The 22,959-nt window shown below is 48.9% G+C and overlaps 1 protein-coding gene across 1 annotated transcript; it reads left to right on the top strand.

Moving 5' to 3' along the window:
- Positions 1-1,700: 1,700 nt before the first annotated feature.
- On the top strand, positions 1,701-22,708 carry otp (orthopedia homeobox). The gene is made up of 6 exons (XM_017908070.1): positions 1,701-1,746; positions 6,595-6,735; positions 7,019-7,200; positions 18,678-18,858; positions 19,303-19,479; positions 22,383-22,708. Exons 1-6 carry the CDS (start codon positions 1,701-1,703, stop codon positions 22,706-22,708), a joined length of 1,053 nt encoding a protein of 350 aa, XP_017763559.1.
- The last annotated feature ends 251 nt before the right edge of the window (positions 22,709-22,959 follow it).

The raw sequence follows: 22,959 nt of genomic DNA on the forward strand, positions 1-22,959 counted from the left end.
TCGGGGATTTTATTGGACTGGTGGACGAGAATAGGTCGGACGATCTACTGGGAAACCGGTGGTCCGTTGGCGTGGGAGGAAGAGAATATCAAAGCCGGGAAGAAGCTCGTGTCAATATCCGAGGAAAGTGTTGGCTGGCATATCGTCCGTGGCTGACGTTGGAAGCGGCACAGCCGACTTTCGTCTTCGCTCGACGGCCGCCACCTTATAAAAAAGGGTAGCTATTGAATTAAAAGGACGTAGCGAATAAAGCGGCCGGGCTACGCTGCCGCGTAGAGGCAGGCTAGAGGGAAAGAATGGCTGTCGCTGTGGCGAAACGAGGATGGAGGAAAGGTGGAAAAAAAGTTGGAGGAAACGAGAAGGAATCCTCTTCTCTCCTTCGTGCCGTCTGGCCTCGTCGCGCACCCTGCAACCCCCTGCATCCACCGGACGCCGTGCTTACCGGCCATAAAAATAAAATTTCAATAAATCTCCGGCAGAGGGTAAGCTAGTGGGGCATCCAGAGGGCGGGCTACTCGCTCATTGGAGCTGCGACCGTGGCGGTTACCGCCTACCGCAAAACAGAGACAGCTAGACTACGGTAACCTGGATAGAGTTTACCTCGGATATGGACAGCCCCGCCAACCATCGTAGTCCGCGAGCAAAACTCTGCCACTACCGCTTCTCGATTTCTTTCTATCGCATTTTTCCCCTTTTTTCCTCTCTCCTTCATCCCCCTCTTCATTCGCGCGACTCGCGGCAAGTACGCTCTTCTTTCCTCCTTTCTTCGTCTTCTGCTTCCTCTTCTTCCTCTTCCTCGCAGTTCGCTGTTACCTTTCCTTACGTTTCCCTCGGATTTTTGCCCCCTAGATCCGTCCGTATCGGTTCTCCAGTCACCTAACCTTCCCTCGTGAAGCGCCACCGGAAGTACGCCGATTTCACCCCCGTCCCGTTTCGTCGACTCGTCCGCCGAGCTTTATGAACCTGCCAGAGTTCCTCGAGGAGACCGATATTCCCGATTTCCCGATACCTCTGACTCCTCGACTCCGTTACGCTCGGATAACCATCGGTACACGGGGTAAACTATGGGAATACGTCCCGATGCGATCGTACCTGTTCTCCACCCTCCTCGTCCATGCATCCGATCGTCGCTGTGTCATCCGACGAGGGTAACGAGCTAGCCCGAGTATTCTTAATTCCTCGGAAACGCGGAACTTGGACCGTGGAACATTGGCAGAGTCGCGAAGGTTGTTTCAGCGGGTTCACGCGCGGTTTCCAGGTTACCGTTCCTAGCTACGCTCCTGGCGGCGGCGGCGTCGAGTCTGAAGCACGGCAGCGACTTAATATCACGCCCACAAACCGGGCGCAGGAGTGAGAGCGGGCTGGCGCGTGCAACGGGGGTGAAGGAGAGACGCGCGAGAGGGTGTTTCGCGAGACAGAGAGAGGGCCATCCGCGGCTATCCTCGGCGGTGGGGGAGCTCGGATATGGCAGCTAGGCAGTCCGCTGTTTGCCTTGCTGGGGCACGGGCCGTTCCTCGAGTATCTGTACGTCTTCACGGCTGCGATCGCAGATTTTCGCGCTATAATCCCGAGATATTCGCTGTATCCATCGGTGCTACATCGCCTGTAGCACGCAACTTTCGAGGGTGGCTCGCGGTGACACGCGGATTTTTGGTAGCCGCGTCCTGTCTGTGTCGGGGGTTGCTTTCCCCGGGAACGGCATGCTCAATAACATCTCCGCCGGCGGGTCTGTACACGGTATTCCCGGTAAGTAGCGACTGTAACGTGCAACCACCCCCTTTTCATTCCTCGACGGACCTCGCGCGGTTTGCTTTTCAAGTATCTCGAAGGAATCTCCACGAGATTCGCGCGATTTCCGTACTTCCACCGGTGCAGTTTCCCGGACCTTCCTCGGATAACGTCGGCTAGGCACCTTTGAGCGTTTGTCGCGGTTTGTTCCTTCGTTGTTTGTGGTTCGAATGTGAAAAGTGGAGGAGAACGTTCGCTGTGCTGTGAAGGGGTTGAAACTGCCTTGGTAAACATTCTTCCGCTTTTCGTACATCGAGTAACGAAAACGCTTGGTTTCCGTGCTCGTAGTAATTCGTTGCAGGGTAACTTTATGGCCTCTGTCACGAAATATCACAGAGATTCTTCGTCGACTCTGTATAGATCCTTTTCGATTGGATAGACGTTCCATCGCGGGTACTATGATTCGTCGGGGTAGACGGAGAAATCGAAGGGTGTACTATGAATGTTCGTAAGCGATTGAAAAGTGTCAAAGAAGAGTGATTTTATTCCATTAGAGGGTTAAATGGATTTGAGAACGTATCGGAATTCCCTAGCGACGGTGCACGAGAAATTTCTTTTGAAACTTCCTGTTCCTTTTATTCAAATTTCGCTATACTCGATTGCGCATTTGTTCGAAGATTCTGCAACGAAGTCCTAAACCCGTGTTTTCTTGGAAAAAATTTTATCGCGAATATTCCTTTAAGGGGTGAAAATTTCTCCTCTCCGGGGGATAAGTTCGATTTTAAGAGATCGTTGAAATACCGGCACTATAAGTCGGGATTATCTTCCTTTTTCCGCATGGAAATGTGGTTTTATTAACATTTAAAGAGTAACATTAACTGCAAACATGAAAACGTCACAAATAATATGGCCGTTTACGTTTAAAGGGTAGTTAATTATGAAAGGACGATTCATATAATACTAACTACTAAAAATCTGTTAAAAAATAAATAATTTCGCGCTTTTGATAGCGAGTAGCCGGAAACGCGCAATAGCTGTCACGGTTAAGCAATTATACTTGCGAAATATATTTTATTCGTTACTTTAACTTGAATAATAAACTGTAAATAATATTTATAAATTTCTCGGATAATAATATATTCATTCGATTGTTTATTTTTACCGCGGAATTGCAGGCGAGCAATGAGCAAGCACTATCCGACGGCACCTGTTCTTCTGTATCCAAAATATCCTTTGTAAATTTACCAGGTACTCTAACCGTGACAATAACCTAACTTCAACCATCTATCGAGAATTTTTATCGTCCGAGCGAAATTTCAATTACTCTCGTTATTTTCATTTAACCGGAGCAAATTAGGCGCGAATTATGCAAGAAAATTCACTAGGTGTACATTCGGATATGCTATGGAATTCTCTGGTTCACCGTGAACGAATAAAATATCGAATTAAAATTGCGAGATCAAAATCGAAAACGCCATCCGTATTTTACTCGGTTTCTAAACGCTCGCGTATTAGTCAACGTTTATATTTTTTACAAACCATTGGAAAAATGGGGAGGTAACAAAGATGCGCAAGATAGAATAGCCATTACCATTCATCCCCATCAACAGAGATGATGCGGAAAGTATACGTGGCGTGCGTGGAACGTTACAGTTACTCAGTTTTCCCTGTCGAGAGTCACGTCGCACGTACGCGAGATAGAAGGGAAAAGTTGGTGAAACGATAAAAAGAAAAACTTTGGTCCGATAACACGTGGCGGACGCCTGTTCGCTTCTCTCCCGCCCAAGGAAACCGCTTCTCGAGTTTGATGACCTTAATTACTTCAACGCTGATTACATTAGGCGGGAAGTTAAGGAACGATTTAGAGTTGGGACTAGTAGTAGAAACCGAGCAAAAGCGCGACGTATCGGTTCAATTAGAGATTAATTAACTGCCGATTTTTGTCGCTGTAACCAATCTTGCTCGAGAATTAATTTTTCCACTGTTACAATTATCTCTCCTCCGAAAACGTGCTATATTTTTCACCACCTAGTGGCTAGAATTTCGAAGAACTCTTTCGTTTTTCCTTTCGAAAATCACACCGAGTTCGCCCGATTTCGTAACGTTTGATTCGCCATCGAGGACCGCGACGGCGACGAAGTAATTCAATTAAAAGCGTTAATTACAATCGGTACAACATCGATGCACCGAGACGATGCACCGGTTCGCGATTCCCGATGTTCGAACGAATGCGTCTGTCATGTAGTTTCCCGATTCACTAATGCGGATTGCGAATTTATTAATCGGACATCTTCGAGCTGCTGTCGACGACGGATTTTTAAAATAGCCATCGATTCGCTGGATGTCGCGGTTTCATCAATATCTCTGATGAAGTCGATGAAATATCGAATACGCGACATGGAGGAGCAAAGAAAAGAGCACGCAGACGTTTCAGGAGTACGAAGAGGAGGAAATAATCGTGCGCAGGAGGGTAGGATGTCTTAGGCGCGATCCTTTTAATTCGATTAAATAATCCGATAATCCGAGCAGGTGCTACAGGATTAAAGAATGATTCTTGTCGTTAATGAGAGGCAAACGGCTGCGAGGCAAACAAAAGGTTGCAGCGAACTAATCCTCGCGAAGCGGCGAGTTCGCACTAATCATATCCCGTTCGCCAATTTTTATCAAACCTCGCCTCGAGCATTAAGCGAATTGAATTTGCCAGCTCGAGTATAAATTTAATATTTATTTGCCCGTCTTTGTTTTCCGGTTTAATACTTTTCACGTTTAAAAGGATGAAAACCGGCATTTACGGTGCCGCGCGTCAAAGGACGGCCAGTTGGCGACTTTTGGAACACGTACCGTTTCGTTCTTCATATAAAACACGCTCTTTTTTTTGTCGCCCGTTCAAATTGATCTTGATCGAGACGAATTAAATTACACGGGTCATGCCGCGGATCACATAGTGACAATTCAATTCGACACGCTCTTTTTCAGCGGAAGCTTCGCAGCTGTGGAACAAAAATTGCTGGAAAATTCATGGAAAAATTCTATATCCGCGTTCTCCCTTTCTCTCGTTTATTCCCATTGTCTCTCTTCTTCTTTTCACCTCTCTTTTGGCAGAAACAGAAAACCACGTTGAAGAGATCAAAGGAATCTACCGAATTCCGGACCGGCGAGCGAGGGTGCTCATAAATACCGGGGCTCGCCCAGTAAAATCGAAATAAAATCATCAAGACCCATAAAAATAAAACGAAAATAAAGACCAGTCATAAAGTTCATTCATACGGAGTTTCCATTGAGTAAACGGTTGCTGCACGCTGGTGGTCCCCGAGCACCGTGTCCTTTCTTCCAAGCAATCACGCTCTTCGACACCGTCAACATCCTTCTCGCAGTTTTACGATCATTTCCATTCGCTAATTGCGTCCAATTTTTATTCGCCATCGCGTCGCGTTTTCGCGAATCGTCTTCTTCTCGGTCTTATCCGATTTTCCGTCGCTTCCTATCGTCGTTTCCACCCCCGTGTTCGAATTTCCACGAACGAAAGGCAAGATTTCGGATAGAATTCCAACGCGAATAATCCACGAGGAAAGACGAGAAACTTGGAAAATCGTGGCAGAATTTCGATATTCGTCAAACGTAGGAATTACCTTAACTCGTCCACGACGCACGCATACACGGGCATCGGTTGGATAAAAAAGGATCGAATTTTCAGGCATTCGCATAACTTAGCGAAAAGCAGCGGCGTTCGTTTCGTAGGGAAAATACGCGGGGTCGAAATTTTCCAACTATTTCCGCTATGCTACCGGCGCCGCTCAAATTCCAGACTATTAACGTTATTATGCACGTGTGGTCGCATTAAGCATTTTAGATACGCGCTCGGCCAGACGCGCGAAATGAATCACTATTAGCAAACCGGATTATAAAATATCGATACAAAACTGCCGGTCCGGTCAGCGTGTTTATGAAACCAATAAAATTCCTTGGTTACTATATTATCGTTTCGTTGCAACGCGTGTGACTTCATAACGCTTGATGTACGACCCGACGCTTAATTAACGGCCGCCCAGATATCGAGAGAAATGTACCGATTGCGACGATGATCCCGATAACTATCCAGCCGGCTGTTTTAAAAATACCCGAATCCTCGCGCAAATTTCTAATTAATTCCCCGAATTACTCGATGTGCAATGGCGTAGCAAAAGCTTCCCGATCTCGAGCGTTCTTTCCTCGATATCGCGATCTTCGCGAGTCTTGGAAACTCCTTACCATGCTGCATTTTGTATCGTATTTACGCGCTCGAATAGGACTTTATCGCGATTCGCTCGGCGAGTGCCGGACGACTTCCGGTCCCCGGTTGGTCCCCGGTTGGTCCCCGGTTGGTCCGCGGTGCGTCGCGGCGTCGGATCACCGGGACCGGTAAGAATTCCCTAGATGAGCGGGCTGTAGGCCAGAGGAACTAGTTTACTCGATTACGTAAGCAGGTTTGACAAAGCACAACGACGCGCGATGGCTGCGCGATGGCGGCGCGATCACCGGTTCCCCGGAACAGGCGGCTTCAGCCGTTCTCCTCCCACGCATTCTAGAAATTTTCTACGACCACGTAGCCGTGACTGGCCGCGCGCGCGAGCACGTGTTCGTGCGTGCACGATACCAGGGCTGAATGTGTGTGTTTGCTCGCCTAGAAGCCGGAGGCCGGTGACGATTCTCGCACCTCCGTGCTAAGTGGTCCGTGCTCCCCTCACCACCGGCCACTCAGCTTCTGCTCCTATACAAATTTAAACTACATAGAGCAGAAAAGGGAGTGAGCGAGAAGAGGGGCCGGTGACTGCCACGGGGTAACAGAAAACTGTAATGGCTGGTTTTTTTCGCGTTTCGCGTTCGCAGGAGTAAAGGATCTCCATGCGCAGGACCTGAAGAGGCACGCGAAGTTGGACGGCGTGCTGGGAGTGAATTTGGGCACCGGATTGTCTGCCGGCGGTGGCCTCACGCTTCATCAGGAATTAATCATGACCATGCCTAGCACGGGTAAGCGTTTTATCGTGTTCCAATGTTCCCGGTCTTTTTCTTCTGCTCCGTGTCACGCTTGCTTCCCATCCACGCCCTCCGTGTCGTTTCGTTCCAACGTAAATCAGAAATTTCTCTGTCCCGCTTCTCATCCCTGTCCGGAAGATCGTTCCCGTTGACGATGGCCGGTGTCTGCAGAGAGAATTCGGATAACGCGAATCGGGGAAAAGAAATTCAGTCGGGGCAATAGAAGTTTATCGCGACTCGCTAGAGTCTTCTTCATCCCCTGATCCTCTCGCTGCAGGGAACGCGGCAGCAATCGGACAAGGAGATGACAAGCCTGCGAAGCAGAAACGGCATCGAACGAGATTCTCGCCAGCTCAGCTGAACGAGTTGGAAAGTTGTTTCAATCGGACCCACTATCCGGACATCTTCCTCAGGGAGGAGATCGCTCTGAAGATTGGCCTCACGGAGAGTCGAGTTCAGGTAAGTCTCGCAAACGATTCTTCGCCTTTCGTTCCGATTCTCGAATAATTCAAACTGCTCCGAGTAGTTTCGTTTAACGTGCCGAGCAAAGACTCGCTCGCTTAATTCCGCGCCGCGCTGTTTGGACAACGAGAGACGCGTTTAACAGGCGTAACTAGGTGTTACCGCGAGTGTCTCGAAATCAATTTCGCCGGCCTACCGCGGCTTTTCGGATTAAAGCGAAACTTGGAGTAGCGTTAAGCTTTCACCCTACGGGGTCTCGAATTTTGCTGGACTCCGAGACTTGCCGTGGGGCAACCGCGAAACTTTCCGGAAACTTTCCCTGTCACGGTGTGCGTGTACACCGGGTGCAAAGATCACCGGTCTGAACCGTGACGTATCGAGAAGAGACGGCACGTCGATGATATTTTCATCGATTCTTAAACATTCCCTGACTATTTATAACCGGCATTCATATTCAGGTAGATGGTAACATAACATTCGGTAGCCTGGAACGATGAATCTATAAATACGGTATTAGATCGACGAAACGTTTACGAATTCTTGAAAGTCGGATTAAGAGATAAAGGCTCTCGAGCGTCAACCGCGGTTGAAATCGGAAATTGATAAAACCGATAACCGAGTTTTGACCAGCGAGTAATCGATGCTCTTACTTCCCCCGGCTATCAACTGGCTGGAGCTTTTTTAAGCCTCCGGGGCACGTCTAAAAAAACGAAGCTAATAGAAATTCATGAAAATTTTATTCGCAACTCGGAAGCGTCAGTCAAGCCGGGCGTCGCGCTGCATATCAAATAGTTTCGCTCGTCTTCTTTCCCCGTGTCGACACACACGCGTGCACGCGGCATGTGTGCGACTGCTCCTACCGGATTCCACATATTTTTCATATGCGCCACCACGGTTCCGAGAAAATTCGTCCGCGGCTATCTCCGAATGTTAATCCCGCGTTGTCGGCGACACCGCGATCGACGTGCTCCAAAAATACAGCGGTGCATTCCGCTCGTTTAAATCCTCAGACGGATCCTAAATCCCGTTTATTTTCGTCCGGCAATTTTCCTCTTTCCCATCAAACGCTCATCCGTCTCGCGGTTTTCCCGATCGCGCGATACGTCCTTCCATTTTACCCGAACATCTTCCCTGTACCTCTCTCGTCATCCCTCCGCCACTCGAGAAACGTTACGACAGGGGGGGGGGGGGGGAGGGTAGAAGTCGTCGATGCGAACGAGAGCTCGTCGCGAAGCTCTCTTCGAGACTCGTAGGGTAGGTGCGCGTACGAAGAGCAGCGTGGCCGAGGAGAGAAAAGGGAGAAAAGGGAGAAATGAGACGGAAAGGGAGGAAGGGAGAGGGCGAGAGGGTGGAGAGGGATCCGTCGGTCGGTGTACGGGGTGGCTGGTTGCCTAATTGAAAGAGGTTTTCCGTGGGCGAGGGTAGACATCAGAGCGAACGAAGCGTTTCCAAGGAAACCCGGCGGCGGGCTCTCGTGTGGAGAGGGCCTCAGGCACCAATGGGGCTGCTAGGGAAAGGCGCCGGCGCCCAGCGTCGCTATACTATCGAGCGTCGCTATCAAAGATTTCTTGACTCGCCATGGCGGACCCGCCGCTCAACATTTTTACGAGGGCTGGGCCACCCCCGTAGATGTATCGGACCTCGGTGCCGCGTGCACACGTGGATCCTCTGCACCCTGTGCATCGCGAGATACCTCGCACTGCCTGCCAATAATCGCGTATCGTCGCTTTCGCTATGTTTTACTTCTCCGTTATGAAATTGAAACCGGTCAGCTTCCGACGAACGTTTTTCCTGATCTTTTAATGCCAAATTTCTTATTTCTAGTTACTTCCAACCACTCTGACGTTTCTTCTTTCCTATGTCCTTTCGGTACGATCGCTACTGCCTAGAATATACTTGGAAATCGATGCAGCGACGACTCTCTCAATATTTTGTTTAAATTTATATAGAACGAAAGAAGGGAATCGTGGATGTCGATATTGCAGCAGGGAAGCGGAGACATTCCTAACGTGGACGTCGTTAAAATTCTCGTAATCAATTGGAAACGGAGAAAAATACTAGCCGGTATTGTCAAAAATCCCATCGGATACGCGTAATCGTTCGGTCGAACGAAGAAGCGTTTCGCGGGCGATGAAAATGGGGGGAAAAAAGGGGCGAATGGAATAACGGGCGCGAGAATCGAAAGACGCGATAGTTATTAAATTAGGTTTTTCAGCGTATAATCAGCGATATCTAGAATCGTCGAAAGGATGCTACTCTCGAGAAGTTTGCAGAATTTTCCGCGCGAACAATCGGGAGTTTTTAATCGAGCGAAAGAGTGGGCGGGAACGTAGTTTCGAGGCTACGGAATGGATCAGGGGAACGGCGTGTAGGTGCAGCTAAAAATTAACCAACTACCGGTTTTAATGCGATGATAGCGTTAGCGGAGAGAAGAGTGCCACAGGAAGCGTTTCTAATTACCAACAAAATACTTCAAATAGCGTAATGAAATATTACGATTTATCGATCTGCCGTAATTTATTACTACTTGAAAAGAGATGTAATTGCCGCTCCGTCTCTAATTGCTGTTAATTAACAACTATTATATTGCTTGCACGATAACGCATTCGTCGGAACTGCTTTACAATCAACAAATACTTCGATGCCGCATCACGTAGCTGATCCGGAGTTACGCGAGGCATTCAATTACGCTTTAATGTAATAGCGTTTTCAATTGTGGCACTCGTTTAACGTGGCTACCGGTCAGACAGTCGGCTCGATCTGAGACGCAAATCGACGTGCAATTTTTATCGCGATAATCAGAAATTTAATGAAGGCGAACGCGGTCCGGTATGAAAAGCCGCCTCAATCAGCCGGAATAAAATAATCAAAAGCCTCCAACTTTAACGTTGAAAAATTCACGCGCCCATCCGCTGACCTTTCACTTGGTTTAATTAGTAGTAATGGATATAATGAATTTTACATTAGACCGACTTTTATTATTTCGAATAAAATATAAATACACGCTCTATTTATTCTTTCTTCCGCCCGCTTCTTTTTTTCCACGCTTATTTATTTCCGCGTTCGTTCCCCCGTCCCGCGTCGCCACGAACTACCCCCGGCGACGACGTTTCGCATAATCGCACGCGAGAACCGAACCGCGAACCAACCGGGATGGGAACAGAGAGCGACACATGGAGAAAATAACTATTTACTCGCTTCGCGATTTCGTTCCTCGTCAACTCGTCGTCGTCGATCCAGCCCCCTCTCGTCGTTTGCCTCGATTTAACGAGTATTATTCGAAATAATAAAATCGTCGATGGCTAACGAGCGCGTGACGCGTGGCAGAGTAAAAAGGTCGCATCGTGGACAAAAGTCTGGCGATATTCGAAAATTATTCGTCGCAAAACGCCGATTCGACGGCCATAAATAATTTCGCGGCGCTCGCGGATGCGCGAAAAAATACCATCAGCCGGGGACGTCCAAGGGTTTTTTTTTTTCCATCCCTTCTCGAAACCCTCTGTTCGCTCGCAGGGGTCAATGGCTCTCTTTTTCGCGCGCGCGCGCGCGCACTCTCTCTCGCGCTTGTGCTCGTGCTCGCGTTTGGATGCACGATTTTAGAAAGGTATGCAGGATCGCGCCGTTCCTTACCGTCAATCATTTCTAGAATATTAATTAACCGATCTCGATGCTTCAAATAAAGCTCAATCATCCGACGGTTCAGCGACGAGAGCTTGTGTCCGCCAGCGTGTGATCGTACGCGCGCGCGCGAGCGCTCACATTCAGACAAAAAGCTTTTTTCAGCCAGACATTTATCGCGAAGCCGACAGTCTATTTTCGGGAACACGTATTGGCGCTTTACGGTTTTAATTACGCGTATTTTAATCCGCCCAGGAGACATTTTCTGTTTCCAGAGCGGCCGCCGTGGAACGAGCTTTATTAGACCTGCACACAGCCGATTTAAATTTAATCATAATGAAGAGGCGATTAAAATTGCAATCGTCCACGGAATAGAACCCATAGCGGCGGGCAGTTAACGTCTGCTAACAGGCATTTAACTTAACTGCCTCAGGTAACTGCTCGTTTCTAGGCTGAAGGGTCCTTTCGATTACTACTGCCCGGAAATTTTATGGGGCACGATCTTCCGCCGATGGCCGCAATCCGTGCGAAAGCTTCGCGACGAAAAGTAAAAAAGGGAAAAAACGAAGAAGCAGAGGGTGGGTGGTAGAGGGTGAAGCGCTGTCTCCGAATTACTCGGTGCACTGGTCGCTTTCCGTCCTCCGTCCTTCCACCTCGTCATCTGCCGAAATTGTATCCGAATCTCTTTAACGCGGATTAACGCTATCGCTGCACGGCGATCATGCGAATCTCGCGTCGGAGAATCGTTTCCATCTTGAATCCACCACTTCCGCTGGAAAATTCCTCATGCGAGTCGACCTCCGCGTATTCTCCGATGAGAGAACTCCTCGACAACTCTCCGCGATTAGACGTCCATTACGCATTACGCATTACGCGTACGCGTCTGTCTTTAGGCCCGAATGGTAAGAAAAATTATTGCATACCGAGAAAAGCTTGCAACGATTTTTGCGATGTTAATCGCATCGATATTTTCGACGCAACGTTCGCGTAACTTGGACAAACTCGCGCAGACTGCGGGGAAAGCGAAGATCGACAATGAACTTTCTTAGCCCGGTTCATTTTGGAAATGATGGAAGTTCGAATCTGTGTCCGTGTTGGCTGAAAGTCACATATGCCGTTCCGAGGGACGGTCCGTGGTGGCGGATGTTGGGTATTGCTTTCAAAGTATCCCACGGGAGCTGGACGAATGGCGGTGTCATTCGACCATCCTCAGGGACAAACAAGTGACTGCACCGAGGGTAAATGTAGTTCGTTATTGTCTTGTCCTGAGATATGGGAAATGGTTTCAGTGTACACTCGCAGGAGCGTGAAAAGCCCGCGACGCTCGAGACCGAAGTTTCTTTGGTTCGCACCCAGGCGAAACTTACGATTCGCGCTAACGATTCCAACCCTGGCGATAAATCTATGTTGAACACGCGAGGATCCGAATATACGATTACCGCGTTCGATTAATTTCGCTTGACACGCGTTGGAAAAAGAGAGGGATGGCGAGAAAAAGCGGATCGGAAAGAAAATAAAAAAAAAAAGGCGGAAGGCCAATATGGAATTATGGTCTCGCATTGTCGGGCATTGAATCGAGTATCGAAAGCCAGGTATGATCGATATGCAATTTCCATCTGCAAAATTTCCGCCCGTAAACTATCACTGATCATTTACGTGGATGCGTCCAGCGTATAACCAGACACGTGTACGCGGCAATCGAGTGTTTTACGATGGCGCATCAAACATGCGCGCGTCAAGTTTCGTCGGAACGCGAATCACTCTCGATCACGGTTCTGTCCTGTGTTAAATCACTGCCACATTGTTTCTGGCCCGTCTGTAACGTATGAACGTCATCGAACGAATATCGAATACGCCCCGGTGGCGAGACGAGCGTGGAAAATAAATCAACGTCCAGCCGGAATAAGAATACACTGGCATGACAGACATTAGTCTAACATTAGTCTAATATTAAACGTGAAATATATTCCGCTTCCCTATCGAACATCTTCAAATATATTACCGCGTAACAGGATAGGCGAGTATGATGGAAGCTCCGGTGGAATATAAACTACGAGCTCCTTTCCGCGCGGCAAAAATACAGGCTTCTATTTGGATTCGCAATTCGCGCGAGGTATCTCTATCTCGACGTCAGCCGTGCCGTGATATTGGCACGATTACCACGGCCTGGTCGCGACAAACGCGCGACATACGGACGAAGACCGAGGATGAGCGACGTTGGTGGAAACGAACGGATGAAATAGTAAAAGTTCAAAGGGAACGAGATTCCGTCTACTAGCCACCCCCAACGTGACAAACGCTTCAGCCTACGCGACTCGACGAAGATTCAGCGCCTCTGCTATGCAGCAGCCTATGCATTTTAAGGGAGGGGTGATTTTTAATGCCGTATAAATATGCATAGACCGCGATATTAGCTCTTACGTGTCGCCGACCGAAAAATATCACGCCGGGTACTGCACACGCACACAGGCCGTGCACCCGCACACCATCGAGGACCGCTCGTACGAACACGCGCAGAGAAAAGCATCCCCGTGTACATATGCGGCTGCTAGGTATGGAGGAGGATTGGGGTTCTCAATGGATAAACTATGTCGTCGCGATGACCCTAGGGAGCATCGTCTAACGCCCATTTTGTTATGACGTCTACCAGCCCTGAATAATTTCACACCCGCGAAAATACAACGCACCGTTGGGGGCGAAACCGATCGCCACCCCTCGGAATCTCGATTTTCACCGTTCAACGCCGGCCGTGAGCCGTGAAACGTACCTGCGTTACCACTGGCTCTACGATCTGAGATTTCGTCGATCATCCTCCTATCGCGATCTCGGATTCTCTCAAAGGCCAAAAATTCTCTCGAGTTTAACCCCTTGGCTACTGTGGGCGCCCATAGGCGCTTAGAAATTTTGCGTTCGTGACACGAAGGGCGTTTATAGGTGCTCGACGGAATTTTGCTTTCTGACACGAAGGGCGCTTGTTTTCACAAAAATGGTGCACGTCGTAACTCAATTCCTGCCGTATGGCATGGCCACTGCGTATCAAAGTCTGCCGTAATCAAGGGGTTAAACGGGGTGCACCGTGGTAAACGGTGGTTCAGATCCAATGGCGGTTGGGATTTAATACGATGCGATTGATAGATCGTTCGCTCGCGAACGTACGACGCTACATAGATTCCTGCGAGCGCACTTACTTCAAAGGATAAAGCCAGTTCCGCGAACAGTTCCGGCTAATTTCACGACAGGCATCTTAAGCCAGCTATATTGCATCCGTGAAATAATAATAAAGCATAAATGGATCAAGTTTACGGCTCATCGTGCATGCGAGAGCTGCGAGTATGCATTTTATCGGTAGTTCCGCAACCTTTATGAGGTTGCTCGCACTACGAGGAAGGATGTGCATCTCTTTACTTTAACCTTACTGCCTGTATCTCGAAACGCCGCGGGAGAAGTATGCCCGGAATTCGCGTGGATAAACATGTCGGTATAATAGAATTTCTTCGTCCACGGCGCTGCCTGAATCGCACCCCCGGTGAATCTGCAGCGAAAAATCGACTTCGTACGGGCTTCGTGGGTAAATTCTCGAATTTTAATTCCGCGTCACGTTAGATCACGACGACCCACTAATGGCCCAACGAAAATGTCCCTCCTGACGACGTAACGCCGCATGAAACAGTAGGAGGTCCGGGTAATGCGTCTTGCCACCCTCGGACAGCAGCCCGACCACCGTCATCAATCAGGCTCGCATCGCACCAACTTATGTAGTATTTATTTTCATTAAATATTAGTCGCTCGCACCATCCGCTATTCTTTTCTTCTCTCGTACCATACAGGAAGCGTTTCTTCGTTTCGTTTCTTCGATAATATCGTTCAGAATGATATCGAATGGAAATTTGACACTACCGTCGCGCGATACCTGCTCGAATCCGAAAGCAGAGGGGAAGCGAAACCGAAAGCGAGTATTCAAATTTCATGACGAGTTTCTTCATCGCGATAGCGCTCGTGGAACACTTTCGATTACTAATCGTATTCCGTGATCGAGGTTTCGATTTCCGATATTCCGATTAATTTCATTATGTCCAACTTGGCAGGAAGACATGGATCGTTTCCAAAATAGCGGTATCATTGGTAATTCGCCGCGTTAGACTCGAGCTCCTTAATTGGTGATTATCCGATTCCACTTGGCGACGCGAACGCGACCACGAGGGGGTAAGAAAATTCGCGATTCGTCTTATCGTCCGACCGAGCCGCGAGGATCCATCGCGGAGGGAGGAGAAAACGACGGGCGATAAATTAAGTTTTCATCGCGGAAACGCTTCAGCCCTCGTCGGACGGTGGAAAGTCTGGAAAGAAAAACGTTATCTCGCTTTGCGGCGATTCCGGGCATTTTTCCGCGAAGCGAGTCGAACTATTCTTCAATGGCGTGCTGAAAGCTACTTCTATATATCTTGGGGTCTTGGGCAGATCCCGCCGCTTGCCTTGATGGCAAGCTCAATTTATATCAGCGTCCGTTGAAACCCCCTTTACGAGGTCTCGCCGCCTCTACCACCTCCTAAACCTCACCCTAACCTCAAGCCACCCCTGACTCGCCTGGCCAGACCTTGCTGCTTCATCCCACCTTCCGAACCCCCTGAGACCTCGAAAACTCTTTTCTCGGGTTAAACTAAGCTATTCGCGATTGCACGGATGGAATCCACGGGTCGAGAGAGGAGAAAATCGCTGCTGGTCCAACGCGACGACATTTGAATTTCCCTGCGAAATATTCCTCCTGCTATTTGACCACATTTCAGATCGCGTTTCCATCGATAAAGACGAAGTTTCCGAGGGTCGATTTCTCTTTCGCGAATCCACGTGCACGCGACGAATCCGGAACAAGGGTAATCGTTTATGCAAATTCGGTGTCAACTTGGTAGGCAGTTGGACCGTCGGGTAAATTCATTCGGCATCGGTAGAATGTAACGAACGATGTAAATTTCCGGGAAATTTCCACGCGGAAAATGCTAGAAATCGGGAAGGCGACTCGGTCTTTTCCTATTTAACGTTTTCGTATAGCGTTTTCGACTGTACGTTCTTTTCGAATATCGGCCTCGGTGATCGTCGCGACTGATACTGATTATTTGGCCAGCGTTTGTGTTTGTTTCCACCCTCGCCGTGATTCCAGGTGCGTTCCGGGAACAGCTGCCGTGGCGCACGCGCCTCCGCAACGACGATGCGGTGATTGATCAATTTTTAAAAAGCAATGTTCCTAATTGACCCGCCGGCCCGTTTCGGACAGAGGTATTATGGCCACGAAAGGCATCGGTCGAGCAACCTTAGTCATCGAAAGGTGTGTTCCGTTATTCGATCTATACGATATCCTCCGATACCCTTTGCCATTCGCTGCTCTCCGTATGCGTGCGTTAACGATCGATCGACCTGTCTTTCTCGTTAATTCCTTCCACGTAAATTTCTCTCGATTTTACCATCATCGAGGTTTCGCGCGTCTGCACCATAGGGCTTTTCGAGTGGTCGACCATTCGACGACTATTCCAGGATCACGTTATAGTATGTCGAGTTCAACTATAATATCATCGGTTTGACGTTCTTCGATAACCATAGTGCACGATTTTTAAGGTACACGAATTTAATGATCGCTGATCTATCATACTAGGTATGCAATTAGTGCGGGAACATTCGCACTAACCACCTTTGTCCGCGTATCGTCATACAGAGCGATAGTTTCATTCCTGTCATAGCGCAGCCCGTATCGTGATATGTGTAATTAACACAATTTCATAGATATCCGTGATCACCGGTGATCATCAAAGCGGGTGTGCTTTACATGGACGTGGAACGATTCGATGATGACGATTATTAACAATGGCACGATAGTGTTTTATCGCGTTCGGGTAAAATTCGTGCAAAACTCGAAAACGATTGCGTTATCACTCGAGAGCTATGAAACGGGGCATCGAGATCACGACGATCCGTCGTAAATCCGTGGATCCGAAGACAAATCGCTCGTATCCAGTCGTTACGGGGGAAGGGATCGCGAAACGTTCACGTTTCGTAGAATTTGACAAGAAGTCGCGAACGAGACGTTGTTGGCATCATCCGGATGACCAGCGAGGAGGATGAAACGACGCGGAATCGGTTTAGACGACGCGAGCGAGTAGCTTGGCGATCGGCCGACGCTCGGCACCCAATATCGTCGACGAAAGCTCTCGTTTCGCGTGCAGTTATTTCGTAACAGGAGTCATTAGCATTCACCTGCGTTAATTAACGGAAGTTCTGGCGCACGTACGTGCAGGATGCATCAGCCATGCGTAAGGGGTGGGGTATGAAGAGGGGTACGCGATAATGCGCGATATATACGTGGACGGTCCCTTGTGCTTTTTCCCTCTTTTAGTTTGTATCGTCGATGCTCACGTGGCGTGTAACGGCAAATTATCCATGGGCTTTTAGCCGTGGTCCTGCCGTAGTCGTACCGTGAAATCGGCGCAACCACACCCACGAATGCCGCAAGAAACGCTCACGTCGTTGCGAGACGAAATGGATCCGACAAAAGGGGGCACGGATTTTGCGTATTCGTAACGGCGACTCGTCCGACCTAGAGAGGAATCTTTTCAGTTTCGTAGGAGGATTGCATCGCGCGAGATCTAGATGGACACCGACTTGGTCGAACGCGGCGCCAATGGGTGATCTATAGACACTGGATTCGATCCCAATGCACTTAACACCCATCCAGCTCTAATGCTATCCTCTCGTCACGATCATCCTTGAGTCGCAACAGACGTGCCAGATGTTCCTAAGCTTCGCCGAACGAAGCGAGATATTCCTACGCGATAGATCTCGAACGAAGAGAGAGAGAGAGAGAGAGAGAGAGGAAAATAAGAAAATGAAACGATAGCAAACACGATTCCATACGGACCACGGTACACGGTACACCGTTACCGAATCCTCCAGCGAATCCTCCAACTTTGCACCTCGCGTTCGTACCTACTTATTTCAAAGTTCGCATACGTCTGACTATTAGCTCTCCCTAACGAGAGACCAACATCTTGCGAAGTTCACAGCCGAGCCTAACAGGACCAACACGATACCGGCGGTTTTCGTTCTGTCCCGAAACTTAGCGGCTCATAATAAACCGCCTTCGTTGGAGAAATCCGGCGATCGCTTTCTGGCAATACCTGGAGTACACTGGACCGTGTAAATCCCATATATCCAATTAGATTCGTATAATCCCTACATGTTAGCAGAGGGTGTCTCCACCCCTCGGGCTGGCTGGCTATTTCGTTCTCTGTTGCCCCCGGAAGCAGCCTCGGTTGCTCCCGCAGGTAACGCGTTGCTACGTGTGCGTCGGAGGCGCAAGCGCGCATCGTGCTCTAATGCTAAAGTACTAATTTATGGGCACATATGAGATGGCTATAGCGCGCTTTACCGTGCCAGGAAAGGGACTGTAGTCCGTGGAACAGGGCGGAGGATGGCTGGTGGGGATGTAGGACGAGGGTATATCGGAGAGCACAGGGGTGGGCTTTGCATGCGATATCAATAAATCAAGTCCCCGGGACCCCGGCAGCTTAGGGGGCCACTACGTGGCCAGAATCAACAGCTCATAACGTCGGCTAATAGCTACTCGCCGTGGGGTCGAAGATATTGTCGTAACGCCCAGGGACATCTTAACGTCTTCCGTCGAATTTGCTTTCGCGCGGTCGTGAAAAGATCGCGGCAGAAAAGAACCAACCTAACCTACAATACCCGAGTCGTTTTGTAATTGCAGATGGCTAAGGGTCGTTCGATTTTCGCTCGGATCGAAGAGCGGGCGCGCTGATAGTTCCTCACCGACCATCCGACGGAGTCTATAGCCGTTTGCTCGTTTCCAGGTATGGTTTCAAAATCGCCGGGCAAAGTGGAAAAAAAAGAAGAAGTGCAGCCCAGGTTTTCGCTCCCAGCCGGGTCCGCTGCTGCCATCGCATAGCTTGCCCCCGTTTGGACCGATGAGCTCCGATCTCTGCGGTGCCGGGATGTTCAGTGGGCCTCCCGAAAGATGGACCATGGGGACAGGTCAGTCATCGATGATTCCGCGCATCGGTCGTGCATCTCGTGGCCACGATGAAAATAAATCTTATCGGTATACCCGATCTCGAAATTAAAGTCGCCCAGATGTTGCACGATGAATAAACGGATGCGGATTATTTCATCGCAACAAATTGCCCAATTTTACATTAATTACGTTCAATTCCGCGTGTCATCTCGCGTATGCGTAATCATATTATCGGCGTTTCACACTTGGTTACGAGGAAGGTACGAGGTGGCTTAAATAGTAGAACAAAATCTCGACAGTTTCTAATTTAATTTCACGTGTCCATCGTGCTAGACTCGTAAAACGTTGTCTTCTACCATCGAACGATACTACTCTTCGTCCTCCGTCGCGAACTTTTTCCCGTGTACCCTGTCCAGATTCCGAGTCGCGTCGCACTTGTTTAATCGAAACCGCTTGTTTCACAGGCCTTGGGCAATTGGGACAAGGAGGCATGGGAATGGGCGGTTTCGGCCAAAGTTTACAACTTGGTCAGCAAAGTACGGGGAGCCTTGGCTCCAGCTTGGGTCTTGGTAATTCCGGACTCCCGATCAGTAGTCCGTCGCAGGCCGTCTATCAAGCTACTTATGGGCTGAATTCCCTCGGTGAGTTAATCCTATACGTAGATTAGTCAAACTGTAACCCAAAGAGGATTCTTTGGACCGTGTCGTTGCTGGTTTACAAGCTTGTCGTGCGATTTGAAGAAACTAATTATCGCGTATCACAGGTAGCAGGCTAACTGCTACGCGTTGGAAACAGAAATCAGCCGCAGAGACGATTAACATCGAATACTTGTATACGTTTATACGATGCTACATCGATGCTTATAGTAATCGGTGTTTGTGCAACTTTAAACGACGACTCAACGTTTTACAACGCGTGATTCTACGAGGTGATTGGATACGTTATTCTAGGGATAATAAAGTTTTATGTGTTAGTCTTTAAACCGTGATTTAGACTGCGATCGCAAACGTATCTGCCGAGAGAGGAATATTTCCTATCCCGAAAAAGGCGGAATATTAACGTGCCGGACAAACGCAGACGCTTATAGGCGGTTCGATAATCGTCTTGCCAAACTTTTGGACCGTGGCCCTCTAAAAAAGACGATGTGCAAACAGTATCGAGGAACCCGGTACCTCTTTGACGAAGTCGTTAAACGTTACGGTGCATTATCGCTCGAAGGGGTTATGCGCCTGCATGTAAGGAATTTGAGACAGAAACATAAACTCCGTCCTCTCGTCTGTTTACGCAGGCAAACTTCGAGCCTGGTCTCGCACCTAGGTGCGAGATCTTTCGCTGTATGTTTACCATAACATCCCGATGCAACCTGTCTTGGTTGAGTTACGCTTCGGCTTATCCAGAGACCTTGTACCTTCGAAGGTGCTTCGGAAGACGAGACGTGTGTGAAATTCTTTGTCTCACCAAATTCTACCCATCGTACGAGTTCGCTCTCTCTCTCTCTCTCTCTCTCTTACCCTCTCTCCTCTCTCTTTCTCTCCTTCCAATACACGCCTGATACAGTCGAAACGTTTTAAGAGAATATAGGCGCGAAGAAGTTAAAGAAATGGGAAGGCAAGTTGAATGATCGACCAGTTCCCTGTTAGTTTCGTTGGGGTACACGGTGTGATTGAGTAAGAAAGAAGGAAAGAAAGGAAAAAGGTTTAGAAAATGTACATAAAGAAGTAAGGGTTATTTCTTATGATTAGAGCTCATTAAGGGGCTTTGACTTTTCTAAAAATTCCAAAAGAAGACTATCCGCGGGTAAAATTATCGTTCTTCATAAATCGTTAAAGACGTTCCACTCTGTCCAGGTGTTTTCTCCGATTTTTCGTCTTCCTAATTCGCTCAATAATTCATACTTAAATGTATCATATCGAGTACGGTTGTCACGAAACACATATTGACAGGTATAAATGGATTAATTCCGACGGATATACCTGCACCGTGGTTTCTCGAGGTCAACAACTTTTAGAGTTGCCTTTTGCCGTATAGATTTTTTCACTAGCCCGTAGACGATTCTGCTGTTCCTCGAATATCAACTATCGTTCCAGAAAGCTCGTTCATAATTACTTCCTCGGCGACCGGGCGATAATTGAAAAGCAATATTTGCGATAAAAGGAAACTTCGTGCATTCTAATTCGAAAAGATCAATAACGAAAGGAGGAGAGAAAAAGGAATGGTTCGGCAAACCGAGTAGTAATCTTTTCGCTCGTTTCGCTCTATTCGACGGCCAACGTTTTCTCGCCCTATCATTCCCGGGATTAGCTATTCGGTTAAGGCGAGATTTCATCGAGGCGACGATATCCTATTGGAAAGGCAAGGGGTAAACTACATGGCGAAACTGCCTTTGGGTGTAGCACAATTTCACAATGTCCGCACTAATGTGAGCGTGTCTGAAACGCGAACACGTACCTGTGTACATACGTAACACGTACAAGGTGTCAATTATCACGTATTATCGCCGCGGGGCAGGTAGCGACAACCAAAAGGAGAAGAAAAAATGCCGTTCCACAGGCATAATTCAACGTCCGTGTGATTCGTGTGATCTCGGTTTAAGGTGGATGCCAATACTCGAGACTGAGCCTGACCGCAGTCAGTTATCCGCTTTTACTCGTCGGTAATACCTAGGGCAAACACCTTTTAGTGAAACGTCTTATTTTTTCGGTTTTCGATGATGATTAGCATCGAACGGTAGCGTGGTCGAAGTTTGCCGGTTTTCGAGTCGATTACGGAGCTCTATTTTGTTTATTCTCGTCTACCAGCAGTGGGCGAAAGAACGTCTATGAGGTGTGAATTAACGTGGCCGAAAATGCCCGATTTTCGAGTCACGCGCGACCCCCTGAGTCCTTTCAGAGTCGGGACACACCAACGAGCTGTATCCACGAACGAGATTTGCTTTTTAAATCGTTCCCCCTTCCTTCGGTCGTAACCGAGAACAGAATAGCTTCTTTTTTCCTTCGTCGTTTGATAACGAGAAACACTCGCGAGCGAGTAACGAAGACGCTTCACGGTGCCATCGGATGGAATGGCGTTGCGCGAGTCTACAAAGAGACGTTGCAAGATCACGCGCGTCGATGCCATTAGCTATTCCATTCTTCGTTGCTAAAAGGGGCGGACCCGTAGTCCTTCGCAAACTCGTACTCTCGCCGCAATACCGCCATAAAAAGATCCCTTTTCCCCGTTGTCTCTCGCCCGGGCCCACCAACGTGGCGCAAGAAAAGGCGGAAACGACTTTACGACACCCGGTAGCGCACCCCACGCACTTTGTGAGCCTACCGTATTAATATCTGCTGCGAAGAAAGGAAACAACGTTCTCCCCCGTGCACCTGCGGTATCGCACCTGTAAATTGCTACCTCGCGCTACCTGACCCGGCTATCTTGGCCTATCCTAGACTGACTGTTCGACGCGAGACTATAGAGACCACCGAGAGAGAGAGAGAGAGAGAGCTTCACGGCGCGAATGACGAGAGAGCGATGACAGCGGAGAGTCTCATGTGGTAACTTTCAGGGGGTGTTCACGTGTCAGCATCCCGGGGCTCGCCTCCAGGAGGTTCCAGCGTGGGCGGCGGTCAGGGTGGCGGGCTGGGATCGGCCTTGAACTGCGGCCAGGGCTCGCCAGGCACGACTTCCGGCAGCGGAGGTGGCGGCGGCGTTTCCTGCGTGGCTGCCGACGTGAACGCAACCGAGGCGTCGGATTGGAGAGGTGCTCACAGCATCGCGGCGCTCAGGCGTCGTGCCTCGGATGCATCGCAGCAGTACAGCCCACAACCACCGCCACCACCAGCAGGACCCCCTCAGTATGCTCAGGACATGGAGTACAATGCCGGTTACTGAGGTCCAGCGAGCTTCGCGATTAACTCTACGATAAATCCTATCGGGGAGATATTCCAAGGATTCCCCTCGTGGATGGTTCCGAGTGGTCAACGTGCAGGGTAGCAGATCGAAGTAACGCGCGACGCGGAGGAAGGGTGTTTCTCTCTGCCCCGTGATTCTCGCTACGGAGCTGTGCATCTACATCCTTCGCCGTGGCAGATGCACGCTTCCAATTTTCAGCGATTTCAACGATGAACAAGCACCACGGCACG

The sequence above is a fragment of the Eufriesea mexicana genome, unplaced genomic scaffold (assembly GCF_001483705.2).
Source record: "Eufriesea mexicana isolate 0111107269 unplaced genomic scaffold, ASM148370v2 scaffold9634, whole genome shotgun sequence".
NCBI classification, from domain to species: domain Eukaryota; kingdom Metazoa; phylum Arthropoda; class Insecta; order Hymenoptera; family Apidae; genus Eufriesea; species Eufriesea mexicana.

What these genes read in the sequence shown, in the direction of transcription:
- otp (XM_017908070.1), top strand. Translation starts at nt 1,701, where the DNA reads ATGCTCAATAACATCTCCGCCGGCGGGTCTGTACACGGTATTCCCG. An exon ending in GTCTGTACACGGTATTCCCG is followed by an intron (nt 1,747 to 6,594) that starts GTAAGTAGCGAC and finishes TCGCGTTCGCAG; the next exon opens with GAGTAAAGGATCTCCATGCG. An exon ending in TCACGGAGAGTCGAGTTCAG is followed by an intron (nt 7,201 to 18,677) that starts GTAAGTCTCGCA and finishes GCTCGTTTCCAG; the next exon opens with GTATGGTTTCAAAATCGCCG.